Raw genomic sequence first — 14,724 nt, forward strand, 5'->3', positions numbered from 1 at the left:
ATGTCAGCGGTGAGCGGGGAGGGGACGATGGTAATAATAATAATGTTGGTATCTGTCAAGCGCTTACTCTGTGCAGAGCACCGTTCTAAGCGCCGGCGGAGATACAGGGTCGTCGGGCCGTCCCGCGTGAGGCTCCCGGTGAATCCCCATTTTCCGCATGAGGGAACCGAGGCCCAGAGAAGTGACTCGCCCGCAGTCCCACAGCTGCCGAGGGGCAGAGCCGGGAGTCGAACCCATGACCTCTGACTCCGAAGCCCGGGCTCTTTCCGCCGCGCCGCGCCGCTTCCCTGTGAAGAGGATGAAGAAAGGGAGCGGGTCGGGGCGACGCGGGAGGGAGCGGGAGATGAGGAAAAGCGGGGCTTAGTCGGGGAAGGCCTCCGGGAGGAGGTGGGCCTTCAGGAAGGCTTTGAAAAGAGGGGATTCCCTCCGCTCCTCCTCCCCATTCCCCCTTCTCCCGCCCTCTGCTCTTCCCCCTTCCCCTCCCCTCAGCACTGTGCATATTTGTATATATTATTTATGTTTATTTCATTAATGAGGTGTAGATCTCTACGACTCTATTTATCTCGATGTCATCCACGCCAGACTACCTGCTTTCTTTAGCTCTTCTTTTGCTCTGCTGGCCGTCTCCCCCATTTAGACCGGGAGCCCGTTGTTGGGCAGGGATGGTCTCTCTCTGGTGCCCAGTTGGACTTTCCAAGCGCTTAGTACAGTGCTCTGCACACAGTCAGCGCTCAATAGATACCATTGAACGGATGAATGGATTCGAGGAGGGAGGGCGTTGGGGGCCAAAGGCGCGACTTGGGCGACAGGTCAGAGGCGAGAGAGATGAGTCCGTTCGGTCGTATTTATTGAGCGCTGACTGGGTGCGGAGCACTGTACTGAGCGCCCGGGAGAGGACGATATAACAATAAAAAGCAGCGTGGCTCAGCGGAAAGAGCCTGGGCTTCGGAGTCGGGTCATGGGTTCGACTCCCGGCTCTGCCACTCGTCAGCTGGGTGACGGTGGGCGAGGCACTTCACTTCTCTGGGCCTCAGTTCCCTCATCTGGAAAATGGGGATTAACTGTGAGCCCCACGTGGGACGACCTGATGACCCTGTATCTCCCCCCGGCGCTTAGAACGGTGCTCGGCACAGAGTAAGCGCTTAACAAATACCAACGTTATTATTATTATTAAATCCCGGCTCCGCCACTTGTCTGCTGGGTGACTTCGGGCAAGTCGCTTCACTTCTCTGGGCCTCAGTGACCTCAGCTGTTGTTATTATTCCATCCCCTTGATTCTATTTACGGTGATTACGTCGTCTTGTTTTTGTCCGCCCGTCTCCCCCGATTAGACCGGGAGCCCGTCACTGGGCAGGGACGGTCTCTATCCGTTGCCGAATTGTCCATTCCAAGCGCTTAGTCCAGTGTTCTGCGCACAGTAAGCGCTCAGTAAATACCGTGGAATGAATGAAAATGGGGATGAAGCCTGGGAGCCCCAAGTGGGACAACCCGACGACCCTGTATCTCCCCCAGCGCTTAGAACGGCGCTCTGCACCTAGTAAGCGCTTAACGGATACCAACATTATTAGGACGGTGCTCGGCACATAGTAAACGCTAAACAAGTGGCGTTATATTATGATAACGAAGAGACACGTCCCCTGCCCACAACGAGCTGAGCGTCTGGCGTCACGGAGACGTGGGCCCGGCGGGAGAGACCGTCGTCCGGCCGGGGGGCGGGGGGTCGCCGGGTCGGGGGGGGCGGGGGGGGACGACGGCGGAGACCCCCGGGGGGCTCCTCCGGCCTCCTCAGCCCCCCGCGTCTCCGCGCAGAAGAGCCTGCACCTGCCCGGAGGGGACGGACACCGTGGGAAATGCCTCAAGCTGCTGGAGAAGATCCCCGAGGATGCCGAGGCCACCGTGGTCCTTGTGGGTGAGATGGGGTCCGGGGGGGGGGGGGGATCGTTCGGGGGGCGGGAAGGGGCACCCCAGGGTGTGCGCACGCGCGCGTGGCGGGGGGCAACCGGCAGAGAGGGCTCGGTGGCTGAAGCCCGGGAGTCGGAAGGACCTGGCTTCTCCTCCCGGCTCCGCCTCTTGTCTGCCGGGTGACCTTGGTCAAGTCACTTTCATTCATTCGTTCATTCAAACGTAATAATAATAACGTTAATAATAATGTCGGTATTTGTCAAGCGCTCACTATGTGCAGAGCACCGTTCTAAGCGCTGGGGTAGACACGGGGGAATCGGGCCGTCCCACGCGGGGCTCACGGTCTCCATCCCCTTTTGACAGAGGAGGTCACGGAGGCCCAGGGAAGTGAAGGGACTCGCCCACAGTCCCCCAGCTGACAAGTGGCCGAGCCGGGATTCGAACTCATGACCTCCGACTCCCAAGCCCGGGCTCTTTCCACTGCTGCTCCTCCCAACGTAGTTATTGAGCGCTGACTGTGTGCGGAGCACTGGACCGAGCGGTTGGAAAGTCCAACCGGGCACCAGATAGAGACCGTCCCTGCCCGACGACGGGCTCGCGGTCTAGAAGCGGGGAGACGGACAGCGGAACCAAACGAGTGGGCAGGCGTCGGTAGCATCCGAATAGATAGAACGTAGATAAATGCGTCCATTCCATTCGGTCCTGTTTATTGAGCGCTTACTATGTGCAGAGCACTGGACTAAACGCTCGGAATGGACAATTCGGCAACAGATAGGGACCGGCCCTGGCCCGCGACGGGCTCACAAGCCTGGGCCTCAGTTCCCGCATCTGTAAAACGGGGATGAAGCTGGTGAGCCCCACGTGGGACCACCCGATGACCCCGTATCTCCCCCGGCGCTTAGAACGGTGCTCGGCACATAGTGAGCGCTTAACAGATGCCATCATTATTATTATCACTTCACTTCTCTGGGCCTCGGTTTCCACATTTGGAAAATGGGGGATGAAGACTGTGAGCCCCATGGGGGACAGGGATTGGGCCCAACCCGATTTGCTTGTATCCGCCCCAGCGCTTAGTAGGAGTCTCAGGTCACGGGTTCTAATCCCGGCTCCGTCACCTGTCAGCTGGGTGACTTTGGGCAAGTCGCTTCACTTCTCAATGCCTCGGTTCCCTCATCTGGAAAATGGGGATGAAGAAAGTGAGCCTCACGTGGGACAACCTGATGACCCCGGATCTACCTCAACGCTTAGAACAGTGCTCTGCACGTAGTGAGCGTTTAACAAATATCGACATTATTATTATTATTATTATTTTTACAGCGCCCGGGTCAGAGTAAGCGCCTAACAGACACCATAAGAAGACGAAGGGCTCAGTACAGTGCCTGGGACATAATAAGTGCTTAACAACGACCATAAAAAGAAAAAAATCTAGCCCAGTGCTTAGTACAGTGCCTGACGCATAGTAAGAGCCTAACAAATACCATATTAATTATTACGATTATTATTATTAGAGGCCAGTTTTGATGCCTCTCCAACTCCCACCCCCGAGGCCGACCCCTCCCACGAACGCTCTGAGATTTTTATTTTTGGCTTTTTCAATGGTATTTGTTGAGCGCTCACTATGTGCCAGGCACTTGGCTAAGCGCTGCGATAGATACAAGATAATTAGGGCGAACCCAGTCCGTCTCCCCCATGGGGCTCACGGTCTTAATCCCCGCTTTACAGTTTCCCAGATGAGGGAACTGAGGCACGGAGAATCGAAGCGACTTGCCCCCGGTCACCCAGCGGAGAAGTGGTGGGATTAGAACCCAGGTCCTTCTGACTCCCGGGCCCGGGCTCTACCCACTAGGCCACGCTGGGCTGGGGCCTTATTCCCAATCCGTCAGTGGTTTCGATGGAGCGCTTACTGGGTGCAGAGCGCTGGAATAAGCACTGGGGAGAGGACAAATCAGAGTTGATAGGCAAGTTCCTTGCCCTCAGTGAGCTTCCGGTCTAGGGTGGGAGACAGACCACCCTACACACAGAGAGCCGGGTTCAAATCCCAGCTCGGCCACTCGTCAGCTGGGTGACCGTGGGCAAGTCGCTTCACTTCTCGGTGCCTCAGTTCCCTCATCTGTCAAATGGGGATGAAGACCGGGAGCCCCACGGGGGACCACCCGATTCCCCTGTGTCTCCCCCCCAGCGCTTAGAACGGTGCTCGGCACGTAGTGAGCGCTTAACAGATACCAACATTATTAGAAGCAGACCACCCTAAAAGCAGCATGGCTTAGTGGTTAGAGCCCGGGCTTGGGAGTCGGGGGACGTGGGTTCTAATCCCGGCTCCGCCGCTCGTCTGCTGGGTGACCTTGGGCAAGTCACTGCACTGGGCCTCAGTTACCTTATCTGTAAAAATGGGGATTTAAAAAGTGTGAGCACCACGTGGGACAATCCGATTGCCCTGTATCTACCCCAGCGCTTAGGGCAGCGCTCAGCACGTAGTAAGCGCTTTACAGATACCGTTATTATGGATGACAAGCAGCGTGGCTCAGTGGAGGGAGCACGGGCTTCGGAGTCGGAGGTCATGGGTTCGAATCCCAGCTCTGCCCCTTGTCGGCCGTGTGACCGTGGGCGAGTCGCTTCACTTCTCTGGGCCTCGGTTCCCTCATCTGGAAAACGGGGATGAAGACCGGGGGCCCCACGGGGGACGACCCGATTCCCCTGTGTCTACTTGCCAGCTGTGTGACTTTGGGCAAGTCACTTAACTTCTCGGTGCCTCAGTTCCCTCATCTGTAAAATGGGGATTAAGACCGTGAGCCCCACGTGGGACAACCTGATTCCCCTATGTCTACCCCAGCGCTTAGAACGGTGCTCGGCGCATAGTAAGCGCTTAACAAATACCAACATTATTATTATTATTATTACCCCAGCGCTTAGAACAGTGCCCGGCACGTAGTAAGCGCTTAACACATACCAACACTATATTAGCACAGATAATTTATAGATATGGATATAAGTGCTGTGGGGCTGGGGGTGGGGCGAATATCAGACGGCCAGAGGTCACAGATCCAAGGGCAAGATCAGGCAGAAGGGAGAGGGAGGTGGGGAAAAGGGGTCTTGGAGGAGATGTGCATGGCAAAGTGGCAAGAGCCGGGGCTTGGGAGTCAGAGGTCATGGGTTCTAATCCCGCCTCCGCCACTTGTCAGCAGGGTCACTTCGGGCAAATCACTTGACATCTCTGATAAACTCGTCAGTCCACATCTCCACATCAGGAAAGGCAGCGTGGCTCAGTGGCAAGAGCCCGGGGTTGGGAGTCAGAGGTCATAGGTTCGAATCCCGGCTCCGTCACTCGTCAGCTGTGGGACTGTGGGGCGAGTCACTTCCCTTCTCTGGGCCTCAGTTCCCTCATCTGGAAAATGGGGATTAACCGGGAGCCTCACGTGGGACCACCTGATGACCCTGTATCTCCCCCAGCGCTTAGAACAGTGCTCTGCACACAGTAAGCGCTTAACAAATACCAACATTATCTCTGGGCCTCAGTGACCTCATCTGGAAAATGGGGATGGAGACTGTGAGCCCCGTGTGGGACCACCTGATGACCTTGTATCTCCCCCAGCGCTTAGAACAGTGCTTGGCACATAGTAAGGGCTTAACAAGTGCCATCATTATTATTATGTGACTCTTCATAAGGCTTTGAAGGTGGGGAGAGAGTGGCGGTCTGGAGTATATGGAGGAGGAGGGCGTCGCAGGTCAGAGAGGGGACGTGGGCGAAGGGTCGGCGGCCAGACGGAGGAGGCGGAGGGGCGGGGAGGAGGTCGGCGCGAGAGGAGCGGAGCGTGCGGCCCAGGGTGGAGGAGGAGGAGGAGGAGGAGGAGAGAGGCCGGGGCGGGGAGGACGGGGCCACCCCGCGGACGCCTTTAAAGCCGACGGGGACGCGTTTCTGTCTGATACGGAGGGTCTTGAGGGGCGGGGAGACGCGGACCCGACGTCTCCGTGGAGAAACGACGCGGGCGGCCGAGGGGGACCTGGACCGGGGAGGGGAGAGGCGGGAGGCGGGGAGGTCGGTGAGGAGGCTGAGGGTGGAGTCAAGGAGGGAGAGGAGGAGGGCTCGCCGCAGTTTGGATGGAGACGAGAGGACGGGTGATGCGAAGGTTGAACAAACCGGATCTGGTGACCGACTGACCGGGTGGGGTCGATGGAGAGGGATGAGACCCGGATGATGTCCGGGTTACGGGCTGGGGGGACAGGGAGGATGGTGGTGTGGTCTACAGGGACGAGGAAGTCAGGGCGAGGCCACGGTTTGGGTGGGAAGATGAGGGGTCTTCAGTTTTGGACACGTTGACTTCGAGGTGTCAGCGGGCACATTCAAGTAGGGAGGAGGAACTGTGAGGCTGCAGAGAGGCAGTCAATCAGCGGTAATAATAATAATAATAATAATGTTGGTATTTGTTAAGCGCTTACTACGGGCAGAGCACGGTTGTAAGCGCTGGGGTAGACCCAGGGGAATCAGGTCGTCCCCCGTGGGGCTCACAGTCTTCATCCCCATTTTACAGATGAGGGGACTGAGGCCCAGAGAAGCGAAGTGACGCGCCCACAGTCGCACAGCCGACAGGTGGCAGAGCCGGGCTTCGAACCCATGACCTCTGACTCCAAAGCCCGGGCTCTTCCCATTATTGAGCACCTACTGTGGACTGTGGACTAAGCGGTTGGGAGAGGTCGATTCCGCAGAGGTAGCAGCCACGCTCCTGCCCGTGAGGAGAGAGGTCGGGGCTGGAGGGGAAGATTTGGCAATCGTCCGTGATGGTATTTATTAATGATGATAATGTCGGGATTTGTTAAGCGCTTACTATGCGCAGAGCACTGTTCTAAGCGCTGGGGGAGATGATACAGGGTCATCGGGGGGTCCCACGTGAGGCTCCCGGTCTTCATCCCCATTTTCCAGACGAGGTCACTGAGGCCCAGAGAAGTGAAGTGACTTGCCTACAGTCACACAGCTGACGAGCGGCGGAGGCGGGATTCGGACCCGTGACCTCCGACTCCCAAGCCCGGGCCCTCTCCACTGAGCCGAGCTGATTTACTGAGCGCTTACCGTGTGCGGAACACTGTGCTAAGCGCTTGGGAGTGTCCAACGCAACATTAAACAGACTTGTTCTCTGCCCTCAACGAGCTGACAGTCTAGAGGGGGACACAGACGGGAATAGAAATGAATAAATGAGGGAAATGGGCACAAGCGGTGCGGGGTCGGGACGGGGGGGGATGAAGAAAGGTCGATGCGGAAGGGAGTGGGAGGAAAGGAGAAGGGGGCTCAGTCAGGGAAGCCTTCTTGGAGGAGGTGTGCCTTCGGTAAAGCTCGGAAATGACTCAAATCCTATTTATTGAGCGCTTACTGTGTGCAGCGCACTGTACTGAACGCTTGGGAGAGTCCAATTCAACCATAAACAGACACCCTCTCTGCCCGCAACGAGCTTACAGTCTAGAGGGGGAGACAGACGTTGATAGAAATGAATAAATGACAGATATCCAGTCAATCCATTGATTCAGTTGTATTTCCTGAGCGCTTAATAATAATAATAATAATAATGTTGGTATTTGTTAAGCGCTTACTCTGTGCAGAGCACCGTTTTCAGCGCTGGGGGAGATACAGGGTCATCGGGTTGTCCCACGGGAGGCTCCCGGTCTTCATCCCCGTTTTCCAGATGAGGCAGCTGAGGCCCAGGGAAGCGAAGTGACTTGCCCACGGTCACACAGCTGCCAAGTGGCAGAGCCGGGCTTACTGTGCGCAAATAAGAGCTTGGGAGAGGACAGGAGAACGACAAACGCATCCAATCCTCCCCACGACGAGCTCACGGTCTAGAGGGGGAGACAGGCATCGATATAAATGAAGAGATGAATAAATTAAACGACAGATCTCTTCAAATCTACAGATACGGGCTGTGGGGATGGGAGCAAGTCAGAGCGGCGCAGAAGGGAGTGGGAGAAGAGAAAATAATCATGACGACGGTATTTATTAAGCGCTAACCGTTCTAGGCACTGGGGTCGAGGTCATCAGGTTGTCCCGCGTGGGGCTCACGGTCTTCATCCCCGTTTTACGGATGAGGCCCAGAGAAGTGAAGGGACCAGCTCGAGGTCACGCAGCGGACACGGGGAGGAGCCCGGGATTAGAACCCGGGTCCTCCTGACCCGGGCTCTTTCCAGAAGCAGCGTGGCTCAGTGGAAAGAGCCCGGGCTTTGGAGTCAGAGGTCACGGGTTCGAATCCCGGCTCTGCCCCTTGTCAGCTGTGGGACTGTGGGCGAGTCACCACCTCATCTGTGAAATGGGGATGAAGACCGGGAGCCCCGGGTGGGACGACCTGATTCCCCTGTGTCCACCCCAGCGCTTAGAACAGTGCTCCGCTTAACACACACCAGCATTATTAAGCCGCGGCTGCTTCTCGGGAAAGGAGGGCCGAGCCGGGGAAGGCCTCCGGACGGGGGCGTGCGTTCGAGGGGGCTGGCGGGTAGCGGCGAGGGCAGGTCCCCGCTCCCCGCCCGCCGCCGGAGCGTCCGGTGTCCCTCCGTCCCGCGCAGGGTACGTGCCGTTCCTGGAGCAGCCGGCCACGGCCTTCGTGCGCCTCAGCGAGGCCGTGCTGCTGGACTCGGTGCTGGAGGTGCCCGTGCCCGTCCGCTTCCTCTTCGTCCTGCTCGGGCCTCCGCAGGCCGCCGTCGACTACCACCAGGTGGGCCGCTCCATCGCCACCCTCATGTCGGACCAGGTGAGCCCCCCGCCCCCCGCCCCGGACCTCCCCCCCGCCCCTCGGCTCCCCATCCCCGACGCTTCGGCCCTTCCCCGTGGGCCCCGCGGCCTCCGACGAGCCGAGCGTCCCCTCGCGCTCCCGTCCCCGGGCCGCGCCGTCAGCGCCCGCTCGTTGGTTCATCCCCTCGTCTTATTTATCGGGCGCTTACTGTGTGCGGAGCACCGGACTAAGCGCTCGGAAAGTCCAGTTCGGCAACAGGTGGAGACCATCCCTGCCCAACGCCGGGCTCGCGGTCTCAAAGACGGACAGCGAAACGAGAAGTCGGGCGTCATCGCCATCAAAACAGAGAAATGGAATCACGGATATGTACCAAGTTCATAAAAATCATAAACACGTACATATAGACGCGGGACGGGAGTGACATGTCCAGAGCCTTTCTGTAGGCAGGTAATCCGGGCGAAGTCTCCCCCTCGACCGTGAGCCCGTCGTTGGGTTGCGATCGTCCCTATCCGACCCCCCAATTGGACGTTCTCATCAGTCCGGGGTTCTGCACGTAGTAAGCGCTCAATAAATACCACTGAATGAATGAATGGGTGGAGTTCGGCGACAGATAGGGAGGATCCCTACCCAACAACGGGCTGACAGTCTAGAAGGAGGGGAGACGGACGACAAAACAAGGAAACGGGCATCGGTAGCATCGATAGAAATAAGTGGAATTATAGACACGCCGAAATCATGATAACAATGCTGTTGGTATCTGTGAAGCGCTTACTATGTGCAGAGCACCGTTCTGAGCGCTGGGGGAGATACGGGGTCATCGGGTGGTCCCACGTGAGGCTCTCAGACTTCCTCCCCGTTTGACGGATGAGGTAACCGAGGCCCAGAGATGTGACGTGACTCGCCCACGGTCACCCAGCTGACAGGGGGCAGAGCCGAGATTCGAACCCATGACCTCTGACTCCCAAGCCCGGGCTCTTTCCACTGAGCCGCGCCGCTTCTCTAGCCACGCCGCTTCTCTAAACGGGCATGAATATAAATAACTAGACTGATAGATCTGTACCTATATAGACGTGTCCTCAGGTTCATTCATTCAATAGTATTTATCGAGCGCCTACTCTGTGCAGAGCACTGTACCGAGCGTGTGGAATGGACGATTCGGCAGCAGATAGAGACCGTCCCTGCCCACCAACGGGCTGCCCCTCGTCAGCTGTGTGACTGTGGGCGAGTCATTTAACTTCTCTGGGCCTCAGTGACCTCATCTGTCAAATGGGGATGAAGACGGTGAGCCCCACGTGGGACGACCTGATTCCCCTGTGTCTACCCCAGTGCTTAGAACGGTGCTCTGCACGTAGTAAGCGCTTAACAAATACCAACATCATTATTATTATTATTAGGTGACCCCCCCCCCAGCCCTCCCATCCGGCTACTCCATCATCCCCCTGCCGTGTGTTGATCAAGGTGACCCCTCCCCCCCCCCACTCTCCCCACCCTCCCACTTGGGGTGCTCCATCACCCCCCTTGTATCTGACCAGCTCGTGGCTCAGTGGCAAGAGCCCGGGCTTGGGAGCCGGAGGTCATGGGTTCTAATCCCGCCTCCGCCCCTTGTCAGCCGTGTGACCGTGGGCAAGTCACTTCACTTCCCTGTGCCTCAGTGACCTCATCTGTCAAACGGGGAGGAAGACCGAGAGCCTCACGTGGGACGACCTGATGACCCCGTATCTCCCCCAGCGCTCTGAACGGTGCTCTGCACAGAGTAAGCGCTTAACAGAAACCAACGTTATTATTATTATTATTTTGGTGTGTCTATATCTATCATTCCACTTATTTCTATTGATGCTATCGATGCCCATCTCCTTGTTTTGTCACTGGGCCTCGGTGACCTCATCTGGAAAACGGGGCTGAAGACCGGGAGCCCCACGCGGTTCAACCTGGTGACCTTGTGTCTCCCCCAGCGCTTAGAACGGTGCTGGGCACATAGTAAGCGCTTGACAAATACCAACGTCGTCATTATTATTGACACTCCCCCCCCCCCCCATCCCCAACCCTCCCACCTGGGCTGCTCCATCACCCTCCTTGGGATTCATTCAGTCATATTTCAACCGTATTTATTGAGCGCTTACCAAGTGCAGAGCACTGTACTAAGCTGACCTCGCCCGCCCCCCTCCCGGCCAACACACACGTGCTCACGCACGCACACAGACACACACAGACACCCCGCCCCGCACTGGGTCACCCCATCAGGGCACTCGAGCCCGCCTCCCCGCCTCCCCCCGGCCCCGTCTCTCCACGCGCCCGCTCCATCTAATAATAATAATAATGTTGGTATCTGTGAAGCGCTCACTACGTGCCGAGCACCGTTCTAAGCGCTGGGGGAGACACGGGGGAATCAGGTTGTCCCCCGTGGGGCTCCCGGTCTCCATCCCCATTTTACAGATGAGGTCACTGAGGCCCAGAGAAGTGAAGTGACTTGCCCAAGGTCACACAGCACACAAGCGGCAGAGCCGGGTCCCGTCGATCAATCAGTCCATCACTGGTTATTTACTGAGCGCTTACTGCACGCAGAGCACTGTATTAATCGGCTTGGGAGAATCGGCTCCGACGGAACGATCCCCGATTAGACCGTGAGCCCGTCAGACGGCGGGGACCGTCTCTATCTGTCGCCGACTTGTCCGTTCCAAGCGCTTAGTCCGGTGCTCTGCACATAGGAAGCGCTCGATAAATACTATTGAATGAATGAATGAAAGAACGAGCGGACACGTTCCCAGCCCGTGACCAGCTTCCGGTCCAGATGGGGAGACAGACGTGATAGATGAGTCCTGCGTGATATCTGATTGAAAGCTAGGGACCGTCCCTACCTGTTGCCGGTCTGTCCATTCCAAGCGCTCAGTCCAGCGCTCTGCACATAGTAAGCGCTCAATAAATTCTATTGAATGAATGAATAAAGCTAGGTGCATCATCGGCGGCGTCAGTGGTACTGGTGGAGCCCTAACTATGTGCAGAGCACTGAGTTAAGCGCTTGGGAGAGTCCAGTGCAGGAGAATGAACAGCCACGTTCCCCGTCCACAACTCTAAAGGGAGAGACAGGCGTTACTATAAATGTCTGTCATAATATACGATTTAAAGACATGTACATCATCTTACTGTGTGCAGAGCACTGAGCTAAGCACTCGGGAGAGTCCACTCCGACAGGATTAGCCGACGCGTTCTCCGCTTATAATGACTCTACGGTGTAAAGGGGGAGACGGGCATTCCTTTAAATAAGTCGCGATCTATAATTTAGTTACGTTCTTCGTCATCGTAAACGACGGGACTTCCCGAGCGCCCACTGCGTGCAGAGCGCCGTGCTAAGCGCTCGGGGGAGAGTCCTAGCCAACGGAGGTAGCCGACGCGTTCCCTGCCCGTAGCGAATTCACAGTCTAGGGGCGGGGGGGGGGAGGTGGGGAGACCCCGCGGGTCTCTCCTTTGATGCATTCGTTCACTCATTCATTCATTCATTCGTATTTATCGAGCCCTTACCGTGCGCAGAACACTGAACTAAGCGCTCGGGAGAGTCCGGTACGATTGGATTAGCGGATTCGCTCTCCGCCCGCAACGAGCTTACAGTCTAGAGGGAGAGACGGACATTACTATAAATGAATCTCGTCTGCTGGGTGACCTTGGGCAAGTCACTGCACTGGGCCCCAGTTACCTTATCTGTAAAAATGGGGATTAAAAAGTGTGAGCACCATGTGGGACAATCCGATTGCCCTGTTGCCCTGTATCTACCCCAGCGCTTAGGGCAGCGCTCAGCACGTAGTAAGCGCTTTACAGATACCGTTATTATGGATGAGAAGCAGCGTGGCTCAGTGGAGGGAGCACGGGCTTCGGAGTCGGAGGTCATGGGTTCGAATCCCAGCTCTGCCCCTTGTCGGCTGTGAGACCGTGGGCGAGTCGCTCCACTTCTCTGGGCCTCAGTGACCTCATCTGGAAAACGGGGATGAAGACCGGGAGCCCCACGCGGGACCACCCGATTCCCCTGTGTCTCCCCCAGCGCTTAGAACAGCGCTCTGCACGTAGTAAGCGCTTAACAAATACCAACATTATAGTTATTATTGACCCCGGCTCCTCCGCCTGTCCGCTCCGTGACGAGCCACGTCGCTTCTCGGGGCCTCGGTTCCCTCATCTGGAAAATGGGGATGAAGACTGGGAGCCCCGCGGGGGACAGCTCGTGTCCACCGCAGCGCTTAGAACAGTGCTGGGCCCAGAGTAAGGGCTTAACAAATGCCATGGCTGTTCTTACCGGGAGAGTTGGCTACAACAGTGAGGACGGTGCGACGGGGAGACACCGGAGCGATGAGAGTAGGCCCCGGCCGCCCCCCACCCACGTTCTGCCCCCTTCCCCCCGGCGGCCCAGCTGTTCCACGAGGCGGCCTACCAGGCGGACGACCGGCAGGACCTGCTGGGGGCCATCAACGAGTTCCTGGACTGCAGCGTGGTGCTCCCGCCCTCCGAGCTGGAAGGCCGACACCTGCTCCGCTCCCTGGCCGCCTTCCAGCGGGAGCTGCTCAGGAACCGCCGGGATCGGGACCGGGACCGCCGCGCCAAGCCCCCGCGGCGCACCGAGGCCCCCGCCCCCGGGGGAGGCCCGGCCCACGGAGGTCAGAGCCCCCGATGCCCACTCCGCCCCCCCCCCCGCCCCCCCCCCCCCCCGGCCCGGCCCAAATCGAGAAGCGGCGTGGTTCGGGGGGAAGGGGCCGGGCTCGGGAGTCGGGGTTCTGATCCCGGCTCCGCCACCCGTCCGCTGCGTGACCTTGGGGAGGTCGCTCGGCTTCTCTGGGCCTCAGTGACCTCATCTGGAAAAATGGGGATTAAAAAAAATGTGAGCCCCAGATGGGACAATCTGATGACCCCGTATCTCCCCCAGCGCTCGGGACAGTGCTCGGCACGTAGTAAGCGCTTAACAGATACCATAATTGTCATTATTATCCGGGCCTGGCCTTGACCTCGCCCCGTCCCGGTCCCGTCCCTGATTCCGTCCCGGTTCTGTCGCCGACCCCTTCCCCGGCCCCTCCCGGGCCCGTCCCGGTCCTCTTCCCGCCTCCTCCCTGTCCCGTCCCGGCAGCGAGAAGCAGCGGGCCTGGCTGTAAGAAGCCCGGGCTTGGGAGTCGGGGGACGCGGGTTCGAATCCCGGCTCTGCCACTTCTCTGCCGTGGCCGAGCCGCTTCGCTTCTCCGGGCCTCAGTGGCCTCATCTGGAAAACGGGGATTAAGACTACGAGCCCCCCCATGGGACAACCTGATGACCTGGTATCTACCCAGCGCTCAGAATAGCGCTTGGCCCGACAAATAATTATTCTTACTATCATCCCGGGCCCGTCCCGGATCTGTCCCTGACCCCTCCCCGTCCCGGGCCCATCTAGGTGCAGGTTTGGTCCTAGTTCAGTCTCTGTCTTCTCCCCATCCCTTCCTGGTCCCGTCCTCGACCCCCTCCCCGTTCCGTCCCGGTTCCGTCCCCGCTCCTGTCCCCGCCCGCCCCCCCCCCCCCCCATCCTGTCCCGTCTCCATCCTCGTCCCTCTGCCGTTCATTCACTCCGTCGTTTTTGTTGAGCGCTCACTCTGTGCAGAGCACTGGACTCAGCGCTTGGAAAGTCCGATTTGGCAATAAAAAGAGACGATCCCTTCCCACACCGGGCTCACAGTGGGGACAGGCATCCAAACGAGGGAGCGGGCGACAAGAGAAATCAAGAGAACGAAAGATCCGTACCCATCTAGACGCGTGCTTCCGTTCCCCGCAGAGCTGTGGGCGGTGGGCGGCGAGAGACCCCCGGAGGAGGAGGAGCAGGAGCAGGAGGAGGAAGAGGAGGACGACCCCCTGCGTCGGACGGGCTCGGCGTTCGGGGGGCTGATCCGGGACATCCGACGCCGTTACCCTCGCTACCCCAGCGACCTGCGTGACGCCCTCGACCCCCAGTGCCTGGCGGCCGTCATCTTCATCTATTTCGCCGCCCTCTCCCCCGCCATCACCTTCGGGGGGCTGCTGGGTAAGGGCGGGGGCGACCCCGGGGGGCACCAAGGGGGGGGGGGGGCGAAGCGTCTGGGGACGGGGGGCATCCTGGTGGAGGGGCAGATGGGGGCAT

General features: G+C 58.4%; 1 protein-coding gene across 1 annotated transcript in view; it reads left to right on the forward strand.

Annotated features, from left to right (window-relative positions):
- SLC4A3 (solute carrier family 4 member 3) overlaps positions 1–14,724 on the forward strand; it is a 61,858-nt gene that overhangs the window by 31,143 nt on the left and 15,991 nt on the right. The window contains exons 9-13 of the mRNA XM_029063219.1: positions 1,810–1,909; positions 8,443–8,627; positions 13,003–13,246; positions 14,383–14,431; positions 14,531–14,628. Of these exons, the coding sequence (XP_028919052.1) occupies positions 1,810–1,909; positions 8,443–8,627; positions 13,003–13,246; positions 14,383–14,431; positions 14,531–14,628 (676 nt within the window). The remainder of the gene's footprint in view (positions 1–1,809; positions 1,910–8,442; positions 8,628–13,002; positions 13,247–14,382; positions 14,432–14,530; positions 14,629–14,724) is intronic.

The sequence above is a fragment of the Ornithorhynchus anatinus genome, chromosome 1 (genome assembly GCF_004115215.2).
Source record: "Ornithorhynchus anatinus isolate Pmale09 chromosome 1, mOrnAna1.pri.v4, whole genome shotgun sequence".
In the NCBI taxonomy this organism is placed as follows: Eukaryota; Metazoa; Chordata; class Mammalia; order Monotremata; family Ornithorhynchidae; genus Ornithorhynchus; species Ornithorhynchus anatinus.